The sequence below is a fragment of the Aedes albopictus genome, chromosome 1, assembly GCF_035046485.1.
Source record: "Aedes albopictus strain Foshan chromosome 1, AalbF5, whole genome shotgun sequence".
NCBI lineage: Eukaryota > Metazoa > Arthropoda > Insecta > Diptera > Culicidae > Aedes > Aedes albopictus.
In genome coordinates, this window is record NC_085136.1 from 89,546,063 (window position 1) to 89,572,447 (window position 26,385).

At 41.0% G+C, this 26,385-nt stretch overlaps 2 protein-coding genes across 2 annotated transcripts in view; both read left to right on the forward strand.

Annotated features, from left to right (window-relative positions):
- The window catches only part of LOC109427416 (regulator of telomere elongation helicase 1 homolog), a 303,579-nt gene extending 283,381 nt beyond the window's left edge, over positions 1-20,198 (forward strand). The window contains exon 4 of the transcript XR_009996109.1: positions 20,062-20,198. The gene's annotated coding sequence lies outside the window, so the exon portion shown is untranslated. The remainder of the gene's footprint in view (positions 1-20,061) is intronic.
- LOC115254514 (regulator of telomere elongation helicase 1 homolog) overlaps positions 1-22,449 on the forward strand; it is a 42,257-nt gene extending 19,808 nt beyond the window's left edge. The window contains exons 2-3 of the mRNA XM_029852069.2: positions 20,062-21,955; positions 22,030-22,449. Coding sequence (XP_029707929.2) covers positions 20,062-21,955; positions 22,030-22,103 — 1,968 coding nt within the window. The 3' untranslated portion in view covers positions 22,104-22,449. The remainder of the gene's footprint in view (positions 1-20,061; positions 21,956-22,029) is intronic.
- Positions 22,450-26,385: the final 3,936 nt, after the last annotated feature.

Sequence of the window (26,385 nt, forward strand, 5' to 3'; positions counted from 1 at the left end):
TATGGGATTCGGTTCCTTGCTCACTGGTTCTTCCGCCTCTCCTGTACTAACTATTTCCGCAAACGTTTTTGGCTTATTGCACTTCCTCCTTACTGGGCAGGCGTTCCTACGATGTCCGACTGAATGGCAGAAAAAAACACGTATCCTTCAATCCGTTGTAGAACACTTTTCCGATTTGCTTGTTGACTTCGATTGATGGTGAGAACTCCTTTTCAATATCAATGTACACACCCCTAACGCCAGTGTGTACATGGTCCAATCCTAGGCCAGCTGGAAACTTTTCACGAACCGTCCTATTAACTTTTCCGTACGGACTGAAGGCCATCACTGTTAATTTCCGTGTTCCAATGATAACTATTTCACAATAGAAGGTTTGGGGGTATTTCTTCCGGGTAAAAGGTGACTGGTTTGTTTGGCTTTCACTAATCGAATGAGCCCTCAGTCTCGAATGTATTGCCACTCATCGATTTCAACATAAGCTTGTTTGGGTTTACAATGTTGTCATTCCGGCTTTTGACATGAGAGGTGCGTTCTCAGAACAAACACTCTAAACTAGATTCAATAAACTCGAGCTGGACATAACAAGTCCTTCATCACAGACAAACAGACGTAACACTCTTCGAAACGACTTGCCTCTTGCATTTAACGATCAATTCAAATTTCATTTGATTTGCGCGATTCTTCCACCAGAGGCGCTAGTGCTCGATCGCTTTGACGTTTGCCAGTGTACACGTTGCTGAATGATGCAAACGAAAATTACAGGCGCTTTGTTTAGTAGTGTGCGTGATAGACAAACGTCAAATGAAAATCCATCATGGCCGACAGTGTTGCGCGCGGTTCTACCAACAGGTGGCAGTGTGCGCATGAAAAAGACACCGGGCAAAAGTTTTTGAGGAATTTCCTTTAAGAGTTACGTCTGTTTGTCTGTGCCTTCATCCTTAAGATTTTGATTACTAACAGAATTTGGTAACTATTATTCGAACGATTAAACATCTCAAACAATTTAATTCGATAGCTTGGTAGCAAAACCAATTCATACAATAAAATTCAGCAAAAATCATTTTCGAACTTACATTTCTAAGTATACACGAAATTACTATCTTTTTTTACCACTCTTTTACGTTTTGATCTTCTGGAAGTAGAATTCCATACTGACACCGATGCTTGGCGTTTTCGTTTCCTTGGATGAATCGACTGCGAATTTGAACTCGCATTTGCTTCTGCCTGGTCAACACGAACCTCGTTAGATTGGGGTACCGACCCCTCATCACTAGGTATGGAAACCAGGCTCGCCCCTCGTTTATCCAGTGAATCAGCTCCCTCATCACTCTTGTTGCGACTCTCCTGTTGTACAAAAATGTTTGGTCTTGGCAATTCGCCAACGTTCTTACATGCTCTCAGTTGGTTGCGATGCGCGAGCAGGGCCGCGCTTCCAATTTGAATCTGGAAAACATTCGTAGAATACTTTTTAATGAAAAACGCCTTGATCCAACGTAGATTATTATGCTGGTTATTATTTCTATACCATAGTTCGGTACCCTCAGAAAGTGCATCAAGCGGATCAACCGATCCCTTTGGGCCACATCCCTTATCTGATGAGTGCGCAATCTCATCATTGTCTTTCTGTACTAACTGTTTCCTATAATGATTTTTTGGATTCAGTAGATCAACCAAAGTTTTCGGCTTATATGTAAATATCTTCTCAGCTGGAAAGCTTTCGTCATTAGCTACACACGTATTTCTATAATTAATCAGGAACAGATTGATTTGGTCCTCCAGATTCAAATGGGCCAGCTCCGAATCTATCAAAAATTTCTTTAAAACATCTTTTACTGTTCTTACAAGCCGCTCTGCTTGCCCATTACTAGGTGGATTATATGGTGGGCTATTATTTCTATACCATAGTTCGGTACCCTCAGAAAGTGCATCAAGCGGATCAACCGATCCCTTTGGGCCATCTGATGAGTGCGCAATCCCATCCTCGTCGCCACTGTTAATTTCCGTGTTCCAATGATAACTATTTCACAATACATTCAGGTTTTTTTTTACGCGGGGGATACGTACCGCGTAAAACAAAACTCAGTTCAAAAATAAAAAAAAACCGCGTAAAAAAAGTCTCACCATTTCTCGACGAATCATGCAAAAATAAGACGATGAAATTTTTTTTTTGTATGGAGTTTTTTTTTTGAAAACCGCGTAAAAAAAGACCTGACTGTAGAAGGTTTGGGGGGTATTTCTTCCGGGTAAAAGGTGACTGGTTTGTTTGGCTTTCACTAATCGAATGAGCCCTCAGTCTCGAATGTATTGCCACTCATCGATTTCAACATAAGCTTGTTTGGGTTTACAATGTTGTCATTCCGGCTTTTGACATGAGAGGTGCGTTCTCAGAACAAACACTCTAAACTAGATTCAATAAACTCGAGCTGGACATAACAATCACCAGGTCATCATCAGAGATTTCCGGTGGGAGATCGAACACCCGCACATAATGTACATTACTACCCGCTGCTGTAATGCACACCTCTACCGATTTTCCGTTTGAGTACAAAAATTGTCGTGGGTCCTGATTTTTTCGTATACACTCTAGCATCGCTGCCTCAGGCTGCACAGTGTTCGAAATCGATGATTTTACGATCAAAATTAAATAACTTTTTTTGGGTTGGTTCTAGAGGTTTGACGTGGTCTACAAAGTTTTTCTGCATATTAAAAGGCGTCTTTTGATAAAATGTAATTAATGATTAATCCCTCTAGAAGTGAGATAAAAATTTTATTTTTTCGAAATATTTTTTTAGAGGTTTGACGTCTTCGGCAAAGTTGTAGCTCATAATAAGAGAACGAAAATCGTAGAACATGTCAAAGCTCCACCTCTTACGGTTTTCGAGATATGGAGCGTTTTGTGCGAAGTACCCCTAAAACTAGTTTTTTCAGTGTAGCTTCAACAGATAAAATCCTACAGTTTTGTGACCTTCTACAAACTTGTTCAGGACGTCAAAATACGCATTTCTTCCGAAGATGTCAATTCATTATATCTTAAAACAAAAAAGTTATAGGCAAATTTAACATATTTTAAGGTGTACTTTCACCTTAAGTAACTATTTCCGGCGCAAAATGGCGCAGATGGCTCAGTCGGTAGTTGAAAGATTAGACTTTTTACTACCACTTGGGGGTGGAAACCCTCGTGGGCAATAGTGGGAAAGGTGGTTTAAATACATGACAAAAACTAGTAATTTTGCCTGTAATAATGAAAAATAAATAAAAATAATTATTTAGGATCCCGCGGTAATTTTTACTGCATTGCGTAATTTCCAGCAATATTTTACAAAATTTTTGAGCATGATTTATTTATTTATTTGTTTACTTAAATTAGCGACACTTTACACCAAAGGTGCATTCGTGTGGTTTTTGAGCATTGTTTCTACCAAACAGAATATTTTTTTCATGCTTTTGAATTCATATTGTTTACTATCAGATGACCAGGCAATTTCTGATAAAGTTACTTTAAAATTACCTATTTGAAGTTTTTTTAGGGGCAATATTCAAGTTATGTAGCGCTAGAAATAGGAAGAAGGAAATATTCCCTGGCCAAGTTCGCAGGGGTTGACGGTATTAAAGTGAAGGAGTTTCATTTTGATTATTGTAATGTAGTGTTCTTTAGTGAAACATATCACCTTTTTAACACTTTAATGCGCCTCCAACGGTTCATCACGAACCGGCTGCTGCAGATGGAGTATGGCTGATCATATGCATCAGACATGCTCGATAAACATGGAGGATCCGCCAGGGCTCATTAGAGTCTATTCCCAAGCAATAGTTCCAAGTCGGTTGGATTTAAGAAGGTTTTGATGATCGTTACAAATCCTAATAAAAGTATTGTAGGATTTGTGACAGGTTTTGGAACCTTTTACAGCCAGCTGACTTTAAAATGTTGTTTGGGCTCTATTTCCCACGTTTCTCGGTTGATTTTGATTAGTAATTCATTAATGTCATAGTCGCTTTTTCGAATTTTTAGAATGTTAGTTGGTCATATTTTCTTTAAATAAAGCAATTAAAATCGACCGAAGAATTAATAGTGGGAAGGAGATTTGCAGCACTTAATTGTGCTGATAGATTCGAAGCTAACGTGCGAACACTTAAACGCATTGTTGACGTCAATGCGTTCGACGTGACATTTTGGACAAAAACTGACTGCTTTTTATTAACTGAACAACGTTACTTTTGTATGAATAGGTTGACATTTCTAGGCTACGCTTGAGAAAATGACATGGTTTATCTAGGTAGGACCGATAGGACAATTGAACGAATTTGAACATTTTTCATAGTATTTGTAGGGGGACGAATACATAATAGTTGACAAGCAATCTTTATTATTTTAAAATTTTATTGCAATCAACTGACCAACTTGACGTATTTTTGTTTATCTCTTAGATGTTATTTTGACACCAACAGAAAAATATCAGAAGTTCAGTTGCATGTTTCTGTAGATTTTGGACCGATGACAATTTAAGGACACTAGAGATGAACACAGAGAAGTAGAAAACGATTAGCGAAATCAAGAAAACAATTTGACACAGGATCGACTATATTTTAACATACAGGGTTTGATTGATTCGATGAAAAAAAAACAAACATACGACAACTGACTTAAGGAGAAGAAAAACATATTGAACCATACTACAAAATCGAACAAAACGACAAACACAAACCGTGTGACCATACCACTACATAGGCAAATCCTGACTGACTGACCAATTGAAAACTTTCCAACCTTCTACCGTAACTTTCTGAGTCAGTAGGCAACAGTGTCTTAATGGATATCATTTTCCGCGTACGGCTGGCAAACTGCTTCTGAAAGATTACGTACTCTTTTCTATCCTCGGGTCTAGTGTAGAGGTTTCAACTCTATTCAGAGTGCAGCTAGAAACCTAGCAAAAAAAAAAAAAAAAAAAAAAAAGAAATAGGAAGAAGGAAATATTAAACAGTTCAAGATGTGCATCAAAACACAGAGTAGGTAGATTTTTTTTCATGTATTTATATTTATATTTGTTGTTTGACTTTTCAACTACGGAATCAGTATCCGAAAATATCAGGAAAAGTTTTGATTCGTCCGATAGCAGATTAACAGCTTTTTCGGTAATCCACGAGTTTGACTTACACCTGGGAAGCAATTGAAATATATCAGATCTAAATCAATAAAATACAGGGTGTGGCGAGAAATAATGCGATGGTTTATTTATTTCAAACATTATTTTTAATCTCTTGCCGTTAACCAATTACATGTTTAGACGTCCCATCGTCTGCATCATGAGTTAATTGAAGTATTTTTCATATTTTTAACAGTACTTTTCAAAAAAATCGAGTTGAAAATATTTTTTTTTATCAAATTGATCATTTGATATAAAAGATCTACTTTATTTTCACCAGGAAATCGTCAAAATATGTATTGAAGAATGTAAAATTACAACTACCTTAATAAGAACTGCGAAGGTATTTGTCAAAACGCATTTGATATTCTAACCACCGTAGCCATTCAATTCTATGACTATTGGGTAGGTAGTCATTCGTTTGGGCATGGATATGTTGCCATAAGTTTGAAGAAATTCAATACTTTTATTTAGAACTAGCTTTAATTATAACTCTCGGGAACAATATTTTGTCATGATGTTTTAATTTTAAGTGATAAAAACTCACTGGTTTTTGCAAAAACGTTGTAAAAGATTGCCGGAAGAAACACAGTGCAGTAAAAATTACTGTGGGTTTCTTAATTATTTTTTTTAAATTTATTTTTCTTGTATTACAGGCAAAATAATTAGTTTTTGTCATGTACTTAAACCACCTTTCCCACTATTGCCCACGAGGGTTTCCGCCCCCAAGTGGTAGTAAAAAGTCTAATCTTTCAACTACCGACTGAGCCATCTGCGCCATTTTGCGCCGGAAATAGTTACTTAAGGTGAAAGTACACCTTAAAATATGTTAAATTTGCCTATAACTTTTTTGTTTTAAGATATAATGAATTGACATCTTCGGAAGAAATGCGTATTTTGACGTCCTGAACAAGTTTGTAGAAGGTCACAAAACTGTAGGATTTTATCTGTTGAAGCTACACTGAAAAAACTAGTTTTAGGGGTACTTTGCACAAAACGCTCCATATCTCGAAAACCGTAAGAGGTGGAGCTTTGACATGTTCTACGATTTTCGTTCTCTTATTATGAGCTACAACTTTGCCGAAGACGTCAAACCTCTAAAAAAATATTTCGAAAAAATAAAATTTTTATCTCACTTCTAGGGGGATTAATCATTTATTACATTTTATCAAAAGACGCCTTTTAATATGCAGAAAAACTTTGTAGACCACGCCAAACCTCTAGAACCAACCCAAAAAAAGTTATTTAATTTTGATCGCAAAATCATCGATTTCGAACACTGTGGGCTGTGACCATAGTGGGTAAGGTGAGATGGGATCGGATGCGATAAGTTATGAGAGGAGAAGAGAGATGTTTGATAGGCCATAGTGCATGAGGTTTTCAATGAGGGTGCGCATGTTGTTTTCACATCCTTTTTCGCCTATGTCGTGCGCATTAACGACTCGCGTGATTTGATCGATGAAGTCGCTTGTATGTTGAAGCGCTTCTTTGGATGTGGGTAGTGAAATGATCGTTTCATCTATAAGAGCGGAAAGATAAAATGCACCCGCTGTATGTTTTGCGAGGGCAGTTTTTTTTTGCTATAACTTAGTCAGTTCTGATCCTGTTGCAATAGCAAAAACCGGCCAGTTAAAAAAAAATCTGGTGTAACTGTACAAGATTGAGATTATTGAATTAATTATTTAAGAAAAGAATGTATAAAATGTAATTATATCCGCGTGAGCGATTTCTTCATGTATACACATATTTTTACTTTCCGGACTGGGCTATCTAAGTGTTGATTTCAATTTAAATCAATATGAGACTGTTATACTGATTTTCGGCATTAAAACATTACTTGATTGTGCTGACCTCGGCAAAATGAAACAAAAATTCGGCAAGTATGTATTATTTAAGGGTATAGATTTTTTTCATTACAAAATTTTCGGCGATATCTACGAGAAAGATGTCTCTAATAAGTACACAATATTTATCATAATATTAGGTAAAAGAGTATCAATCGAAATCGATGTCACACTCTTTTCGTTAAGGGATCTTATTTTGCCTGACAAAGAAAAAAGCAGAACCTTTCAATCAGAATCCTTTTTGCAATTAAGTTGAATACCATAAAACCTTAAACTTTTTAACTTGCACATGAATAACATGCACTGAGCAAACGACCATATCAAACATTGATAACTTGATTTAAATCCCGAACAGAGAAAATGAAATGTTTTCTTATACTTGTCGTGTTCTCAAAACGGCGTAATAAAGAGAAGATACCCTAATTGAATACATATGTATTTTCAATAGAACTGTATATATTGTATAAGATCCTATTGTACTTCGATCAAAATAAATACCGGGAGACGAGTCAGAAGTTCACTCTGACACATCAAGTTAATGACTCGTGTTTTACAATTCACATATAATAACAAAATTATGCTGTAAAAAAACTTAAACGATTTGATGGAATACCATTTTATATGCAATTAAGTATTTATTTTACATGGCGATCGATAGACAGTATGATAAATTTTTATTACGTCTGGTCCATCAAAATGCAAGTCATGTGAAAAAGCATTGAGTTATGTTTAAAAACAACATATTAACGCATTTTATATTACCTACTAGCATTCCCAACACATTAAATCCGCATTGTTTTACATACACAACGAGCGCAATCATAAAATCCATACCCGACAAGCGTTCTCTTGCGTTCACATGCGTCGAAGCAGCTCCATCGCATCTCCGCACTCATCGCGCAACTCATCTACTATGTACGGTTCATGCGTTCTGCATATAGTTTCCACAGAATGTGCTTCGACGCTTATCCGATCTCTTATCTCTTTGCATCGCACCTCACCCACTATGTGCTCAACGTCAGATGCATATTTTATGCATATTCTCCGGTTCTCCGTCATTTTATAGACGCTTTCCACCTGCGTCACATCGCAATCCAGCTGCTTGACAAATCCGGCGATATCGGCCCACGACGGCCGGGGGGAATCCTCCGGGAAGCGAAATTCAACGGTGTTAATAAACATTCCGTTCATGGGATACAAGAAAGCAGGTCAGTTTCACCACGTACACCAGTCGGTTGAAGAACAAAACGACAGGCAAACAATAGCGGTGCTATGAAGTGATAAAAAATCCGATAGAGCTCATCAGAACCGCGCGCGTTGTGCACGGCAGACGGGGAGCAACTGAGGTGGTTCATCCTTCTCCGCCACACACCGTTCTCCTGCACGCCGCCGAAGATCGTCCTTAGCACCCGTCGCTCGAAAACTCCGAGTGCTTGCAGGTCCTTCTCGAGCATCGTCCATGTCTCGCGCCCGTAGAGCACTACCGGTCTTATTAACGTCTTGTACATGGTACATTTGGTGCGGTGGTGAATCTTTTTCGACCGCAGTTTAGATGAATTCTTCTACCACCTCGAAAGTATCCCCGTCTATCGTAACATTGCTGCCAAGGCTTGTCTGTCACGCTCAGTCCCACCTACCAGCATGTACTTTGTCTTAGCCGCATTCACCGCCAGTCCGACCTTTGCTGCTTCACGTTTCAGGCGGGTGTACTGTTCTGCCACCGTTCCAAATGTTCTAGCAATAATATCCATGTCATCCGCAAAACAGACAAATTGGCTGGATTTCGTGAAGATCGTACCCCGGCTGTTGAGCCCGCCTCGTCGCATAACACCTTCCAGGGCGATGTTGAAGAGTAGACAGGAAAGTCCATCACCTTGTCGTAGTCCCCGTCGAGATTCGAATGAACTGGACAGTGTGTGTGTGTGTGTGTGTGTGTGTGATCCAACTAACCCCCACTGTCCGGCAGTGGTATTATGGAAGAAAGTTTTCTGCAATATAATTTTGATGCTATTGCAAAAAGCTTTAGTCCGGGAGTTAGAAGGTGATAGCTCTATTGCAGATTCAGAGACCCATTTCAGAATGGCTGGAGAGACGTCCATTCAGAAGTCACTTTCACTAACAATAAGCCCCGCATGTGTACATTACCGTTATCATTTGGATAATGATAATGCAAACACACTTCCTGATTCAAAGAAAATCTTTGAAACGGGCACGTATTTAGTTCATTTTGATGTAGCAAAAGTAATCAGAACATTCTCACCGGAATCCATCCAATCGAAGAAAGCGCTGCCATCACCATTGGAACGTCTCTTTGTGCAGTCAGGCTTCCTCTGCGTCTCGCCACCGTTGCGCTTGCAGTCAGTCATCATTTGAACACACGTCACTTCAGCTTTCACAAAATTATGAATGTTAAGCCACACGGGATGATTCTGTAATCCCTCGCGAATCACTGATGGCATGGCGGTAGTTTAATAGCCACATACGTAAAAAAAAAAAAAAAAAACAAAACTGCAGCCTTAGACCGTTCGCAATGCTGTTTTATTTTGTATGGCGAGTTTTAAAATTTTTAAAACTCGCCATACAAAATGAAACAGCATTGCGAACGGCCCTAAAAACTTTACAATGGAAAACTACTGGAAGGCGTGGCGCCACCATTGACCGTTTTACGTGACAACGCGAAACAGACGGCACATTCCTACACTCTCGAAACGAATTTCAGCACCGTTTCCGAACCAGAACTACTTTAGCAGCGGCATTCAAACACACACAATCTTTTAAACTCCCCGCTATCACACGATTCATTTGGAAATTATGATTTGTTTCGAAATCAATCAATCCATTTCTCACTATAAAAATTCTCGCAGAACAAGCACTCTTTCACACGCGGAAGCTATCCGGATGGCGTAGCACCAGCCAAACCGTCAGCAGAATCACACAAAAATTGGCGAACGCGAAAGAAACGCGACGAGCAAAACAAAACACGTCTGCACGCGGCTACGCCTACTGCGCTTCGAATGAACTGGACAGTTCACCCGAAATCCTTACGCTGTTCTGCACACCGTCCATCGTTGCTCTTATCAGTCTGGTAAGCTTCCCGGGAAAGCTGTTCTCGTCCATGATTCTCCATAGCTCTGTGCGGTCGATACTGTCGTATGCCGCTTTAAAGTCGATGAACAGGTGCACTATGGGGAAAGTGGTGGCCAAAAATCGAAAAATTTACTTGCCTTGAATGACGTGTCTTATATAGCATTTGAGAGCCAGATAGTTCACACCTAGATTCCCAAAATTTCAGCCCTCTGTGATGGAAACTCATTGCGCCACAGATATCAGACTTAGAAAAATAGTGAAAATTGTAGAAAAAATGCATTTTAAACAAATGCAGTTTTCTCAGTGAAAAAACGATTTAATTTTGGATTTTAATCCACCGTTGGAAATGGTATTGTCTGAACTTTAAAATGGGTGTGTTGTTGGGGTTACACTGTTAATTGAAATTAGTAAAAAATGGGGAAATATTGACAAAAACAACCTTTTTTGTCTATGTTGGTCTATAAATATCTAACAAGCAGGGACGACCAGTCTCAAGAGACCGCCTCCACAGTTAAGTTTGGGGTCTATAGTATCTGCGGAACGCGAATCCAGCTGCGGATAGCTGCGGATGAGCGTCATTTTGACACAAGCCCGAAAAATTGATTTTTTTGTAATTGTTTTTTTGTTAACTATGATTATTGATTATGCGAGCACATACAAAAAAATCGTACAAATTAAACAGTGCTTTAAAGGTGGAACTGTTAATTGTAAAATTAAGTCTCAAAAATGCTACACACTTAATTATGTTTATGTTAAAATCGGTAAAAACTGACCGAAAATTATCGTTCCATACATAAACTGTATCAACCCATCTGGACTGAAATACTTAATAGGGTAAGAAATCAAACTTTGAACTAGTCAAATTGTAATCTTAATTTGAACCATTTCAAAATTCATTAAAACGACGTACTTTTTAGGCAAATATTGTCCCGAAAAAGATGTTAAACAGCTTTCCGTAATATAACCTGATAATATGGGCTTTAAAAGCATTGAAAAAAGCGTTTTTGTCATGGAAAACAGGCAATTGAAAAATCACAGTGATTTCACTCATTTCCCCCCAGAGAAAGCATATTTTCGGCGCACTCGTACAGCTCATGTATTGTATCACACGCAATATGTGAACACGTCAAATGAAAGCTTATTTATCGTAGGATCGACCAACGGAATAATATTTCGCGTTATTTGTCATAAAATTAGCAAATTTAAGTAATTCTTACTTGAAGAATGTTATCTTAAGTTGAACCATTTGTAATCTAAATTTGAACTGGTAAACGGGGGCGAGCTTCCAGTGTTGGCCTGCAGACTGCGCTAGTGGTTGTTTTGTTTACTCTTGGGGGATGAAAAATTCCAAATTTAGTTTCCAAGTTCCTGAAGAGTTTAGAACATTCTTAGTTGAAATTCCACTGCCCAATGAAAAATAGTTATGGGAATTAGCAGATCCATGTGTTTTTCTACTGTTCAGCACGAAATTGGCTGTTGTGGGAGATGCTCGAGCTGCTGCCGCCAGTAGTTCAAATTAAGATTTAAATTGGTTCAAATTATGATTACGATGGTTCAAATTAAGATTAAAATCATTGTTGACGAATAGTCGAATTTATCAAAGAAATTCGGTGCAAATACAAACTTTTTACCACTTAATAGAAAGCTTATACCCGTGGCTTTCATGTACATACAGTTTTGCCGTAGTCAATTATTTCCATGTGGGAGAAAAAATCACTCAAAATTTGCGCTACTTCGGAAAGCCGCAATTTGGTTCAACTTTTGATTACCTACCCTACTTCTTTTGTTCACGAAAATCTTGTTTTTATTTTCAATACATATTTAACAACAGGGAAAGAAACACCACATCTTATATATTAATTTACTTAAAACTACCTACTTGTATTTAAAAGACGAGGATAATATTTTCAATTCATAAGTTCGTTTTCAACTTAAACGCTAGCAACACAGACAAACAGACGTAACTCTTAAAGGAAATTCCTCAAAAACTTTTGCCCGGTGTCTTTTTCATGCGCACACTGCCACCTGTTGGTAGAACCGCGCGCAACACTGTCGGCCATGATGGATTTTCATTTGACGTTTGTCTATCACGCACACTACTAAACAAAGCGCCTGTAATTTTCGTTTGCATCATTCAGCAACGTGTACACTGGCAAACGTCAAAGCGATCGAGCACTAGCGCCTCTGGTGGAAGAATCGCGCAAATCAAATGAAATTTGAATTGATCGTTAAATGCAAGAGGCAAGTCGTTTCGAAGAGTGTTACGTCTGTTTGTCTGTGCTAGCAACGTGAATATAGCACAGTAATTCAAAGAAAACAAATCTGAAAATAATTGTTTGTGGTAATATGGAACATACACTGAAATAAATTTTGTTCTCTTCGCCATTCAGGTGCTCGTCGAAGTGCTGCTTCCACCTTTCGATCACCTCACGTTTGTCCGTCAGGAGGCTCCCGTCCTTTTTTTTTTTTTTATCCAATTCGTTTATTTAAAGGCTCACCCGCCGTACCCAGCTTTACAGAGCCGAAATTCATAATTTACTATTTCTAGTAACAATTTTCTCATTTTTATTTTTTGTTGAAAAACTTTTCTCTTTCGACGGAGTGTCGACACGAATTCCATCATGGCCCGCGTTGTGGAAACACTGGTCAGTACAAACTTTTTTCGTTTCTGTTTCTTTGTTCCCCTTTGATCGCCGGCGTTTGTTCGTAGTCTCACTGAGATCTGTTGATGAGATCGATGTGTTGTCGTCGATGTCCGTCCACTCGTCATCGTTTTGCTCTCGTTCTGCTGCACTTGGTTTGTTGGTTGGTGTAGGCGAAAGTGATTTTTTATTGTTGTTATCCAACGGCGGGAAGTCGGACTGGCTAAACAATTCGTCATTTGAAGGAAGCGAAGTTGAAGGTTGTTTCGTAGTTTCCTTGCTAGTAGCTACAGATGACTCTTTGCAAGTCTTGCTTGGATGTGCAGCTTGGCCGCAGTGGAAGCATATCTTCGGCTGGTTGATATAAGTCACCATAGTCGGCTCATTAGCGATGGTTATGAACGAAGGTATGTGGCGAAACAGGTTCATTCGCAGCACCCGCACACCGTTCGAGATTCCAGGAAAATAGTGTTTCCATGTTTCGTGCCTGATGGAAATCACTTCACCAAATTTCAGCATATACTCGCTGATGGTATCAGGACTCATAGTGGATGGGAGGTCGTGAACTCGGACGGTCACAGCCTCGCAATCCACGTATACCGGGATCTTAAATGCTTTGTCCGCACAAACAATAGATCGCTTCCAATTGTGGTTCAATTGGTAACGTAATGCAATTTCTTTCTCAAGCATTTCTATGAGTACACAATTGCGGGTGTGGTGCAATTGTATACTCTTGACATCCTCAAACTGCAGTTTAATTTGATCCTCCAAAAACTTCTGCACATGGGCGACGCTCGGCCGAACTGGAAGGACGCTAAGGTCAATAACAAGCGTATTATCCCGCACACTATTCATTTTCCCACGAACTGTGAACGTGTACGAGCGAGGAGCAAAAAGAAACGCGTCTGCCGTATGCGATAGCTGGCTATGAACTGAGGCTCCCGTCCTTATCCCTGCTGATTTCGGCTTGCGGCACGTAGCCTTTGCGGGATGCGTTGAGCTTCTGGTAGAACTTACGTGTTTCTTGTGAACGGCACAGCAGTTCCATTTCCTCGCACTCCGCTTCTTCCAGGCGGTGCTTTTTCTCCCGGACGAGACGGGTCTGCTGCTTCCGCTTCTGTCTGTATCCAGGGTGTCGACTACCTGGAAAAACCTGGAAAGTCAGGGAATGTCAGGGAATTTATTTTTGGACCTGGAAAATCAGGGAAAGTCAGGGAATTTTGTTGATGGTCAGGGACATTTTTTCACGATAATCATAAAACGATGTATTCGAGTTATACAACATGTTATGGAATTTGAAAAACTTGCTAAATTGTTTCTTCAAACTGTAACGTCCATGATTCTGATTTACGATCAAATCAATGTATTAACTTCACCCTGATTTTTGTAGCACTCAGTTAACGTTATGCTATTCTGAATTTTAACATGAAGCCTTATTTCATAACAAAATTATAAGTCCACTATACTCAATGTGATGTTTGGCGAATTTTTGGTCCATTCTTTGGTGATATTGTTTTGAGATGCCTCACTCCTGCATCTTGATGGGTTTCTAATGAATTTATTGGTGAGTAAAGTCTTGCGATGCCCAGAAATTTGTTGCTCAGACCACTAGTGATTTTTATTATTTTCTGGAGATATCTTTGTTGAAACTTGAGTAATAATCCCAGGAAAATTTTCCCGAGATGATTGCGTAGTACTTCGTCTGATTCATTCTAGATCTAAGCTCCCAGTAGAGCTTGGTCTACCTCTTCAACTTAGTGTTTTTTAAGCGCTTCTAAAGGCAATTAAAACTTTATACACTGGAGAACTGGATTCCCAAGTTACTTCACACCTTTTTAATACATTTTTAACTCATGGTGATATCTAAACCCCAAAAAAATCCCCAGATCCTTGAAGTGTCTTCTTTTGCAAAACTCAAATACAATTTCCAATGAATTTTCTAAAATTATTTAGCAAACTTTCCTTGACAAATCTTTACCAGACTTTTCGCATGTCTTTCACAAATTTTCACAAGTTTTATTTTGTATCCAAACGCCATCTTTAATGGTCTCCAGTGCCAGATTTAGGCTTCGGTGGGCCCGGGGCAAACCCTATCAGGTGGCCCCCCTAAGTCAATATTTTAAAGAAATAAACCACTCATTAAGTTTAAAAAAAAAATACAGTAAGGACCCGATTTTGTCAGCCCCATTTTACGACAAACTTTTTACTCTCGTTATCTTACGGTCAAACTTTATCCAATTCATTCATGTTTAACATAAAACTACAGCTTAAGAGCAGAACATAGAGGGATAAAAAGTTTGAAAAGTTGTTCAGGTATTCGAGGAGAGTAAAAAATGTGTTCCGAAAAGGGGCTGACAAAATCGGGTAACTTATGTATTCGTATTTTTTTTTTATTTTTAGAATGTTTTTGGCGGATTAAGAAAAAAAAACATGAACTTTAATAATGCCTTATGTATTGAATCGCTGTTTGGAGATGTTATTAGACCTTAGGTTTCCAAAACTGCTCCAACTTCCCAAACATCTGTCTTCAGCAAACTGATGTAGATGGGTATTAACACGGGTATTAGGTATTAATGCAGTTATTGCGATTTTTTATCCACTTAGACTTCAATGCAATAAATTTCGTCGTTCTCGGTTTTGCTGGCACCCTCTGTTGCTGCGCTCTAGCAATTCGCCAGATCTAATGACAGATTTCACCGGCTGTCTCAATGTTTACCATTTTCTCTCATTGTTCTCTGTCAATTTTCTAAATTTCACAGGTTAGGCCCATCGGGCAAAGTGGTGTTTGTGATAAGAAAATTTTGAAATAGTAGTCGTGTCATGTCAACTTTGGCAAGCCGAAATCGCACGAAGTTGCCGAAGGTGACGTCACGTTCCAGAACCTGCGAACAAATTTTCTGGTGAACGTGATATCGAGATAAGCTGATCGGTTTGTTTACATATTTTTGGCGACAAATACAGGCAAACATAAACGTTCAACCGGACCAGTGAATAATTGACATCGGTTCTCGGTCTATCAGATGATCATGTTTACACAACAAACCACGCTGATTTCGCTCGAATCTTGGATAGGAAGCGAAAAGCTGTCGGAGATGACAGAAAATACGATTTTGGGGCGATTTCAATTTCATCGCGAAAGTCTGATTATTCGTAAACAAAAAAAACAATATTTTCACGATATAATCGTATGATTGAATTGTAAAACTACAAGAAAAAATTGAAATCTCTGGAGATGTAAAAGTATTATTTATGTTATTTTCAAACATCTTTCACGCACTCAGTTTAGAGACGCCTTCGTGTAGCAATTTTGAGTCCTGAAAAAGTGTTTCTGCTTAATTCTGCATAAGAACTTCCAAGAGTTTTTAGAGAAAATTGCTTTTAGGTACCAAAATTAAAAAAAAAATGGATAATGCACCCACAATTATAAAATTTTGGATTTTGATTTATTTTTAAGTGAAAATCAAGATTAACATCCAAACATAGTCTGGATATAGTTAAAAAACTCAATTAGAGGTATTAGGGGCATAATGGACACCCTAAGCAAATGAGTATGTTATTTAGGCCTGTATAACAGACAAAAATTTAACATATTATCAGTTGACTTACTACTTTAACTTGTTTCCTACGTATTTCAATCATTTACAGCTGGTAGAATTATTATTATTGTGGAGAAATAATGAATTGAAAACCGTGTGTTTTTGGGGCTGGCAGCAAAGGTACGGGGCGAAATGGACGCCCCTGCATATTTTATGCTGTATCTTTGAGAATATCGACCAGTTAAGTAATTTGCCAACGGAGATCAATACCACAGATATAATACTCCATCTTAGGCGAGTTTACATAACTTCAAAGTTAATTAAACAAATTTTGGGCTAAAATAATCGGATTGAATTTTTTCTAACTCTCTAAAACGCCTAACAGTATGCAACGCGCGTACATCCATTCATAATTGCCAGTGTTCATTTCGCCCCGAATAGACTACAACATTGAAATTGCTATTTTCAGTGTGTTCTGATCAAACATATAATACTTCATCCATTACTAAATCTACGTATACATGTAGATAAGCTAACATTTCACTTGTTTGTATGGTGGACACACTCAATCACTCATAATACTTTATTTACTGCTGCTTCGAAATTATAAGAAATCCACCATATGAAAAACATACTTCAATTTCAATGATATTTTGGTAATTTTAAAGGAATATAAATGGTATTTTTGAAAAATAGAACAATGGCTTGATCCTTTACACTTATGCATTGAAAGTTTTACATAAAACTCAACGGTTTCGGCAAAAACAGGGGTGTCCATTTCGCCCCGGGTGTCCATTATGCCCCTAATCCCCCTATAGGCATGCAGAAAATATAAATGTCTATTGAGGTCCATTTTATACGGTTTCGTTGAATAAGGTATATAGTGCTTCGGTATTCTTGGGGGCCCCTCTTACCGGGGGGCCCGGGGCACTTGCCCCCATTGCCCCCCCTCAAATCCGGGCCTGCTCCTGGCATAGTCCTCACAGGATTCAAATGATTAGTTTTTTCAGATTACTTGTGACATGACTTGGTGACATCGTGAAACAGCATTCTTTAGAGTTTTTATTTCCAAGATTCATAATAGTTTTCTACCGTTTTCTCGAACAGACCACTATTTAAATGTATGTAAATTTAAAAATTTGGGTGAACTTTAGAAGTGTTTCTTGGTACGGCAAAATATCTGTGTTGATAACTCACGAATACATCCGATAGTATCAATGATGTGTACTAGATAGTATTATATGCAGGTTTTATTGTTTGATAAAAATACATACCTACATATGTGGGTTTAATTCTAAAAAAAAAAACTGTCTGGCCAAAGTCTGGGCTTCATACACATTTCAAAAATTTTGTATGAACAAAAGTCTACGAGGGGAAGGGGGGTTGGGGTTCTGAGATGGCCGAAAAAAGTCTACGTAGTTTATGGACAGCTCCTTATCAATTTCCTAAAAGTCCTTCAAGTGGAATTCGTGTTGCAATTCCTAGTTTTTAAAATTATTTTGGAAGAATATCGAAACATCTACTAGATATCCTGTAATCTTATTTAAGGATTCAACCGATTTCAGAAAATGCTTAGCAAGCAAACCCGTACGAATTTACGAAAGCGGTTGATGAAGCTATTAAAAGTATTTTTCGAACATAATTTTTACAACATAATTTCTTGCTGAAGGATTTTTGTAGAGTGCTCGACGAATTTTATTTTGAGATTTTTTCATTTTGAACATGCGAAATTTGCGACAAAATTGCAACCACAAAATCTGAACATCTGAAGTAGTTCTAACTAATAAAACAATATTAGGATGTCATCCCAATAATGTTCTAGGAGTAATGTCTTTCGAATATCCTAGTTGCAATTTCGGCGTTATTTAAAAAAAATGTAAGTTGGTCTTCTTAAAGAACGTTTATCTAAATTAGGGAATTTTTGGTGGACTTGTTAAAAATTATTTACAGCACAGTGTATCAGGTAGAAGAATTCTGAATATATACTGTAAATATGCCCTAAATGTATTGGAAAAAATTTGATGCAGTTCACTTGTTTTTTTTTCTATTTTTCCACTCCTAGAAAAAAGCAGGAAAATTCAGAAAATTGATTTTCATCTCATGAGCAGACATCGTTAAGCTTAGATTTACATGACCTGGAATTTTCAGTGAAAGTGACTGGAAAGTCAGGGAAAGTCAGGGAATTTGATTTTCAAAATTGAGTCGACACCCTGATCGCTCCACATTCTGTCGGGTTCCATGCTGCAGCTTTACCGCCCTCGCTGCATCCTTCTCCTCCAGAACCGCTCTGCACTCCTCGTCGAACCAATCGTTTCGTCGACTCCGTTCTACGTACCGGATAGTGCTCTCGGCTGCGTTGTTGATGGCTGCTTTGACTGTACTCCAGCAGTCCTCTAGAGGCGCCACATCGAGCACACCCTCGTCCGGCATCGCTGCCTCGAGATTCTGCGCGTATGCGGTGGCGACATCCGGTTGCTTCAGTCACTCTAGATCGTACCAGGGCGGCCGCCGGTACTGTACATTGTTAATAACGGAGATTTTTGGGCGCAGTTCAACCATCACCAGGTAGTGATCAGAGTCGATATTAGCGCCACGATAGGTCCTGACATCGATAATGTCGGAGAAGTGCCGTCCATCAATCAGAACGTGGTCGATTTACGATTCCGTTTGTTGTGGTGATCTCCAGGTGTAATGATACGGGAGGCTGTGCTGGAAGAAGGTGCTACGAATGGCCATGTTCTTGGAGGCGGCGAAATCGATGAGGCGTAGGCCATTTTCGTTCGTCAGCTGGTGGGCGCTGAACTTTCCAATCGTCGGTCTGAATTCCTCCGCCTGGCCTACCTGAGCGTTTAGATCCCCTATGATGATCTTGACGTCGTGGTTTGGGCAGCGGTCGTACTCGCGTTCGAGCTGCGCGTAAAATGCGTCTTTGTCATCATCAGTGCTTCCGGAATGAGGGCTGTGCACGTTTATTATGCTAATGTTGAAGAATCGGCCCTTGATCCTTAACCTGCACATTCTTTCATCGATCGGCCACCAACCGATCACGCGCCTCTGCATGTCGCCCATCACAATAAAAGCTGTTCCCAGCTCACGTGTGTTGCCGCAACTCTGGTAGATGGTATGATTACCTCTAAACGTTCGCACCATAGATCCTGTCCAACACACCTCCTGCAGCGCTACGATTCCGAACCCGCGGTCCTTCAGTATATCGGCGAGTATGCGGGTGCTCCCGATGAAGTTGAGAGATCTGCAGTTTCACGTACCGAGCTTCCAATCGCCAGTCCCTTTTCGTCGCTGTGGTCGTCGCCATTGGTATCGGTTCGCATTCTTCTCTTGTTGATTTCCCGGTGCTAGTCTTTTTTACGGCTGGCTCGCAAGGCCTGACACCAACCCACTAACCCAGGGAGCTGGGCTTACCCAGTGCTTCTCCACCGTATTTTAAAAGTTCGCTTGGTAGTTGATCTGCTCCAGCGGCTTTGTTGTTTTTCAACCGTCCAACCTCCTCCTCAATCTCTTGGAGGTCAGGGGCCGGAAGTCTTTCGTCCTGTGCACATACTCCAAGATCTGTTACCACACCACCTTCGGTACTTGCAACGTCGCCATTGAGGTGGAGCTTTCAGAGGGGTTTCGGAGTAGTTCAGTGATTTACTACCTACAGGATGTTATATGTAAGGGCTTTCGGCGGAGGCGGAGGTTTTGATCACTTGAAGAACTAGTCTACGATGGTATACGGAGGAAAGAGTGCAGTAGGATTTTTCGAATTGGATTGAATAGATTCCTAAATCTCTGTTCATTGTTCCCGTTTCAGATCAAGGAAGGCAACTACCACATCATCGCCCAACTGCTGGAGAACATCATCCAGTACATTGCCACCATCACGGAGAAGAACAACTTTGTGCGCCGTGGAGGTGGTTTGCAGATCCTGGCGGAGGCGCTGTCCATCATATTCGCCGGAAGTGGTCCGGAATACCGGGCGTCGATCGACAAGTGCTACAAGGTACACATTGAGTTCGAGGAGCAGAAGAAGGCCCGGGGGAACGTACGGCAGGCGGATGGCTGGACGGCGACGAAGCAGCTGGTGCCGTCGGTTAAGGCCAATGCGAAGGTGGTTAGCTTTTGGTGTTTCAATCCGGGTTTTGGGATGAGGCAACTGTTGGGCAGGAACGCCAGGAGTATAATACTGACGAGTGGTACCTTGGCTCCGCTGAAGCCTTTGATCAGTGAGCTGGACATTCCTATCGCGGTGAGATTGGAGAACCCGCATATCATCGATGGCAGTCAGGTGTGCGTGAAGATTGTGGGTCAGGGACCGGACAAGGAGATGCTGAATTCCAGCTACAGCAATCGGGACAATCCAAAGTATATTTCCAGCTTAGGGCGAACGATTCTGTCGTTTTGCCCGATCATTCCTGGAGGATTGCTGGTGTTCTTTCCTTCGTATCCGCTGCTGAACAAATGTCAGGAAGCGTGGCAGGAAACCGGAATATGGTCCCAGATTAGCCGGACGAAACCGATATTTGTGGAACCTCGAGGAAAGGATCAGTTCTTGAACACAATGACTGAGTACTATCAGAAGATCAACGATCCAGACGGGAAGGGAGCCGTGTTCATGGCCGTCTGCCGAGGTAAAGTGTCCGAAGGGTTGGATTTCGCAGATATGAACGGTCGGGCAGTAATCATCACCGGTTTGCCGTTTCCGCCTCTGAAGGACGCTCGTGTTATACTGAAAAAGAAGTATCTCCAAGAAGTTCGAACCAAGGAAAACGAAATCATTTCCGGTGACGAGTGGTACTCGTTGGAAGCAGCCCGAGCAGTGAACCAGGCCATCGGACGAGTTATCCGACACAAAAACGACTACGGAGCGATTCTGTTGTGTGACAATCGGTTCCACAATCACCGTCAAAAGTCCCAACTCTCCTCCTGGATACAGCGTCACGTGAACACGAGTCAGCACCAACACTTTGGTCCCATCATCGGTGAACTATCCCGGTTCTTCCGAAATGCCGAGAAATCCCTCCCTCAAGCGAAGCTTTCCCGTAACATTGTGCCCCTCGTGCAGGAACCCACGTCTCTCCCGGAGTGCACCATCCCAGGCGCCCTCATGGTCAACCGGGATACCAAACGAAAACTGGACGACATCCGGAATAACTTCGTCCACATCGAAAACTCCAACCATGTGACCTACAGCAACACTTTCAACATTTCCGACTACGATCAGAAACACGGACCAGGCAATGCCTCCGGACCGAAAAACTTCCTCACTCGACTGAACACCGAGGTCCGTTCGATAGATTTCAACGACATGACGACGTACTCCATGCCCAGCTCTTCCCAAACTGGCCAAGTTACCATCCACCACCGGGAGCGATCAACCGCAAATTCGAGCTCCTCCGCATCCACCTTCAGCCAAACGTCCCAAAAGAAGCGAAAGCTGGTCCTGATCCCGCAGCAAGTCATCAACCTGACCACCAGCGACGACGAAGCTGATACCAAGACATCCCCCACTGGTGACGATCCCACCCGGCAGGCCCCGGAGGATCGCGTCGAGCTGATCAAGGTCATCAAAACGTCCATTCCGCTGGGCAAGTACCAGGCATTCCTGACCACACTGACCAACTACAATCGGGAACGGGACTTTGACGCCCTGATTGAGGGATTGCTGGTCGCGTTCGACCGGCCGGAGCTGTACTACCTGCTGAGAGGTTGGTTAGCCTGATCGATCACACCGCAAGTGTACTGAAAACCCGTCATCACATCTTTTTCTTTCTTCCCACAGCCATGAGGCGGTTCGTCAAAGGAGATCATGAAGCGCGGTTCGATGCCAAAATTCAAGAGGTTTGCGGTAGATGATCGTAATCATCGATCGTAGCCACGGATCGCACGTAGTTGGGGCCATCGATGCTGTGCGCACAAACGAGTAGGTATTGTGATATTGATTGTTAGTGTGGGTGGATGGGAGGAATAGGCGGATCGCTCGGATTGCCCGGAGATGTCCACGTCAATGCTGCCCATTCGAAGTGATCTAGTAGTTTGTTTAATAAAGTCGCTTTGAGATATCGTTAAGTTTTGTAAAAAGAAGTTGTTGATTACTGTATCCGATAGCTTTCCTCATCTCCTTTTCTCTTCTCGGCGTAACGTCCTCACTGGCACAAAACCTGCTTCTCAGCAAAGTAGTCTAGTCTATGAGCCTTTTCACACTTATTAATTTACGACGGGTAGTTCAACGAGTGCGAGTGCAGCAAGCGCACGAAGCGGTGCAATGCCAATTGAGGAAGCACAGATGACCGGTGCAGACCTCACGCGGGCGCTGAACCGCAACAGGAGTGGACTACCGAAGATGATGGGTAGTTGCCGAACAGTTGGATGAGCTGATCGGCTACACTAGCGGGCGAAGCAACATCAGCAAGGACCTGAAACAAGGCCTGCTGAAGCTACGCAAACCGTTGGCTCTGGCCACGATCTCCTGCTAGAGGAACGAAGTGCTGCAGACGCGAGCAAGGATGAACGGTCCACCCAAACCCCTCTTTGTGAGCAATGCGACAAAGCAGCACGAAACCATACAGCTCACCGGGGCCGTGCGGAGCTGTCAAGCCGCCCTACGGCTCGAGCTGAATGGTCGAAGCCTGCTGGAAAGTCGCGGCCTAAGCGTCCGATAGAAACGGGCGTGACGCCGAAGCGGGAGGAAAAGGGAGCGGCCAGCGCGAGTAACCAGGCTGCCATGCCGGTTGCAAAACGCGCAAGGGGCAGGGAAACCAAGCCCCAGCAAGCCAATTCCAAGAAGAGTGGCGGCCAACCAGACCAATGGAAGGAGAACCCTTGGATTACGATTGGAAATAAGTTGAAAAAAGCGAAACCAGCCCGCAAGCGCGAACGGAGCGACGCGCTGGTCTTCAAAATCGAGGCAGACGCATATGCCGAGGTGCTGAAGGTTATGCGAGGCGAAAATCGTCTCCTACCGCTGGGCGCGGATGTAAAAAGCATCCGACGCACCATGACTGAAGAGATGGTGGTAGTGCTGAAGAAGGATGCGGTCAAGAAAGGTACATCCTACAAAGCACTAGCCCAGGAAGTACTTGGAGAAGTAGGGTAAATCGGGGTAATTTGGCCACCTTAAGCAAAAGTCGATTGAAGATGCAGAAAACAACGTTGAATCTCTCGTACATCATATGGTCAGAATGTTTCTGATAATACTATACTAGTTGCATAAAAATATCATAGTCTAATCGTGTTTAAATGCCAAAATATGATTTTTGAAAAAAGTGTTGTTTTTGGGTCGTTTTTGAACCGTCGGGGTAATATGAGCACCCTATTTCCAATAAAGAATTTTTATCGCCTAATGCAATACAAACTTAATATGCTTCGCTTGGTGTTGAATCATATAGTATCAACTTGAAGTGTACAGAAAACAAACTAATTTGAAAGTTATTTAAGGTATTTAAACAAGGGAAGTCTTATGAGATGTTTTTGTTCAGCCCTCGTCGGGGTAATTTGGCCAACAATTTTAAATTTTATTTTTCTAATTTACTATGAGACTAAATTACTTCGTTCTAATGTTTCAATCGCTTCAATATCAGGCCAGTATAGGAGCTCCTAGGTGGATTTTCAAAAATTACTAGATTTTAGGTGATTTTCCAGTGGTGCTCAAATTGCCCCATTGGCCAAATTACCCCGACTACCCCTACACGGAAGAGCTCTAACAGCGGAGGCAACTCTCCAGTGTAAAAACCTGGACGAAATCGCCGACGCAGAAGAGCTCGCAGCAGTACTCAAGCAGCAGTGCGAGATAGATGTACCAAGTGCATCGCAGATTGCCACGTACCAAGTGCTGGTACGCAGATTGTCACGTTCAAGCTCCCGGTAGGAGAGGCGAACAAGGCTATCCCAAGCAACCAAAAGTTCGGATTTCACTTGAAGCGCGGACTCGGAAGTTTAAATTTGGTTCAATTCTGGCTTTGTCGAACTTGATTCTCCAAAAAGTTACTCATGTATTGTTTATGAACTTGGAAGTACATGTACAAGCTTTCGACTTCTCTTCAAAACGGCATTAAAGTCGAAAACAGGTTCAGAAAGAACTTACGTTGAACTTTAGAGCAGAGTTCAATCAAATATTAACCGAACTCATTTTGAACTTTTCCGTGCCTCTAAAGCTCAAATGAAGTTCATATGAACATGTTCCAACAACTTGAAAATCTGTTCTGAACTTGTTTCGAACTTTTTTTGAACTTACTACTCAAAGTTCGGATAAATATTAACCGTACCAAAAGTGAACTTCACTTGAACTTCGGCGACAGCGGAGCTGGGGAGAAGTTCTCATTCAATTAAATCATTCGGAAATCGAACGCAGCAACCACAGTTTGTGTTAATTTCACAAGTACACTTCGTTTCACTATATGTCAACGTACTTACTTGTAATCAACGCAAAACATCCATATTGTGTGGCTCAGAAGCTGCCCCGCAGCGGACAACTGGTAGAGCAGGATTCCGCCGGAGTTTTTTTCAGCTGCGGATAATAGTCTCCCATGTTTTCAACCCCGTCTCACTAAGGGCCGATTTCTTCACCCTGGCTTAAGCGTTAAACCAGGTTTAACTATATGGGTAAGCCTGGCTTACCGGTTAAGCCGAGGTGAAGAAATCGGCCTTAAGTCACTAGTCGCACCAGCGCGCCGGTAATCGACGCGATCGTAATCATTGAAAACATATATACTAGCGTGGTTCAAAAAATCGTTTTTGCTCCACACCGCTTATTCGATTTGTAACCAGATTCTAAGCCTTCTCCCAAAATATGAGCTGATTTGGATGAAAATTGAGAGTGCACAAGCCCTTCAAAGTTTGTATGGGAATTACTATGGGAAAAGGATGTTTTTCATTCAATTGACCGTAGCATTTTCTCAAGTGCCCTGGAGTGTTAGTTCACCCTTGGTTCTCCCAGGCTACTCTATCAGCTACAACTTTGCCGAAGACCATATTCAAATCGGACGCCTCATTAATTAGTTATTGATTTTTTTGCAATTTCTCATCGTAATAGGCTGTTTTACCTCACGCAAATCTGACAGGAAAAGGCCTAATTTCCCGCACCAAATAAACAGTGCTGTAATGGTTCATTACAGCACTGATTTGCGTTGCGTAATGAACCATTACAGCACTGTTTTCAGTTTTGGTCAACTTCTTGATGCTTTGTGGACGTAGTTTTGAAAAATTGTGACAACTGCTCAGTATAACCTGCTATGTTCAGATTTTCTTAAACATGGCTATGAACATCATTGTGCAGTTTGATGAAAAAGTTTTGTTAAAAACTATCCTCAAGGGTAATTTATGAAATTGCAAAAAACGTTGTACGCAACTGGGTGCAGAACTCGATTTTTCCAGCACTCGTCGTAATTATCCAACTCGGCAAGCCTCGTTGGATAAACGTACGACTCGTGCTGTAAAAATCTTCATTCTGCACCTTGTTGCGTAAACTACTATTATCCAACTGCAGAAACTTTAACAGTGATCGTTCAGCTTCCCAGCAGGCAACATTGCTGCACATGGCGCCAAAGATAGCATACATAAATCATGGCTACTATGTTTCAAGGCAAATTGCAGTGATGCCCATTGAATAGTGTAATCATAATGATCAAAGATTTTCATTCTGGATTAAAATCGATAACTAATTAATGAGGCGTCCAATTTGAATGTGGTCTTCGGCAAAGTTGTAGCTGTTAGAGTAGCCTAGGAGAATCAAGGGTCGACTAACCCTCTAGGGCACTTGGGGAAATTCTACGGTCGATTGAATGAAAAACATCGATTCCCCATAGTAATTCCCATACAAACTTTGAAGGGCTTGTGCACTCTCAATTTTCAACCAAATCAGCTCATTTTTTAGGAGAAGGCCCAGAATCTGGTTACGAATCAAATAAGCGGTGTGGAGCAAAAACGATTTTTTGAACCACGCTAATATACAGGGTGTTAGGTTCCTGAGTGCAAACTTTTTAAAGGGTGCTGGAGGACCACAAATGGAGAAAAAATTGTTCTACGCATATGGTCAAATCTCAACCGTTACGTAGTTATTGAACTTCCCATGTTTATGACTCTTATTGCCTTAACTGGCAATAACTTGAAAATGGTCAAACTTATCGAAGTTTTTTTACCC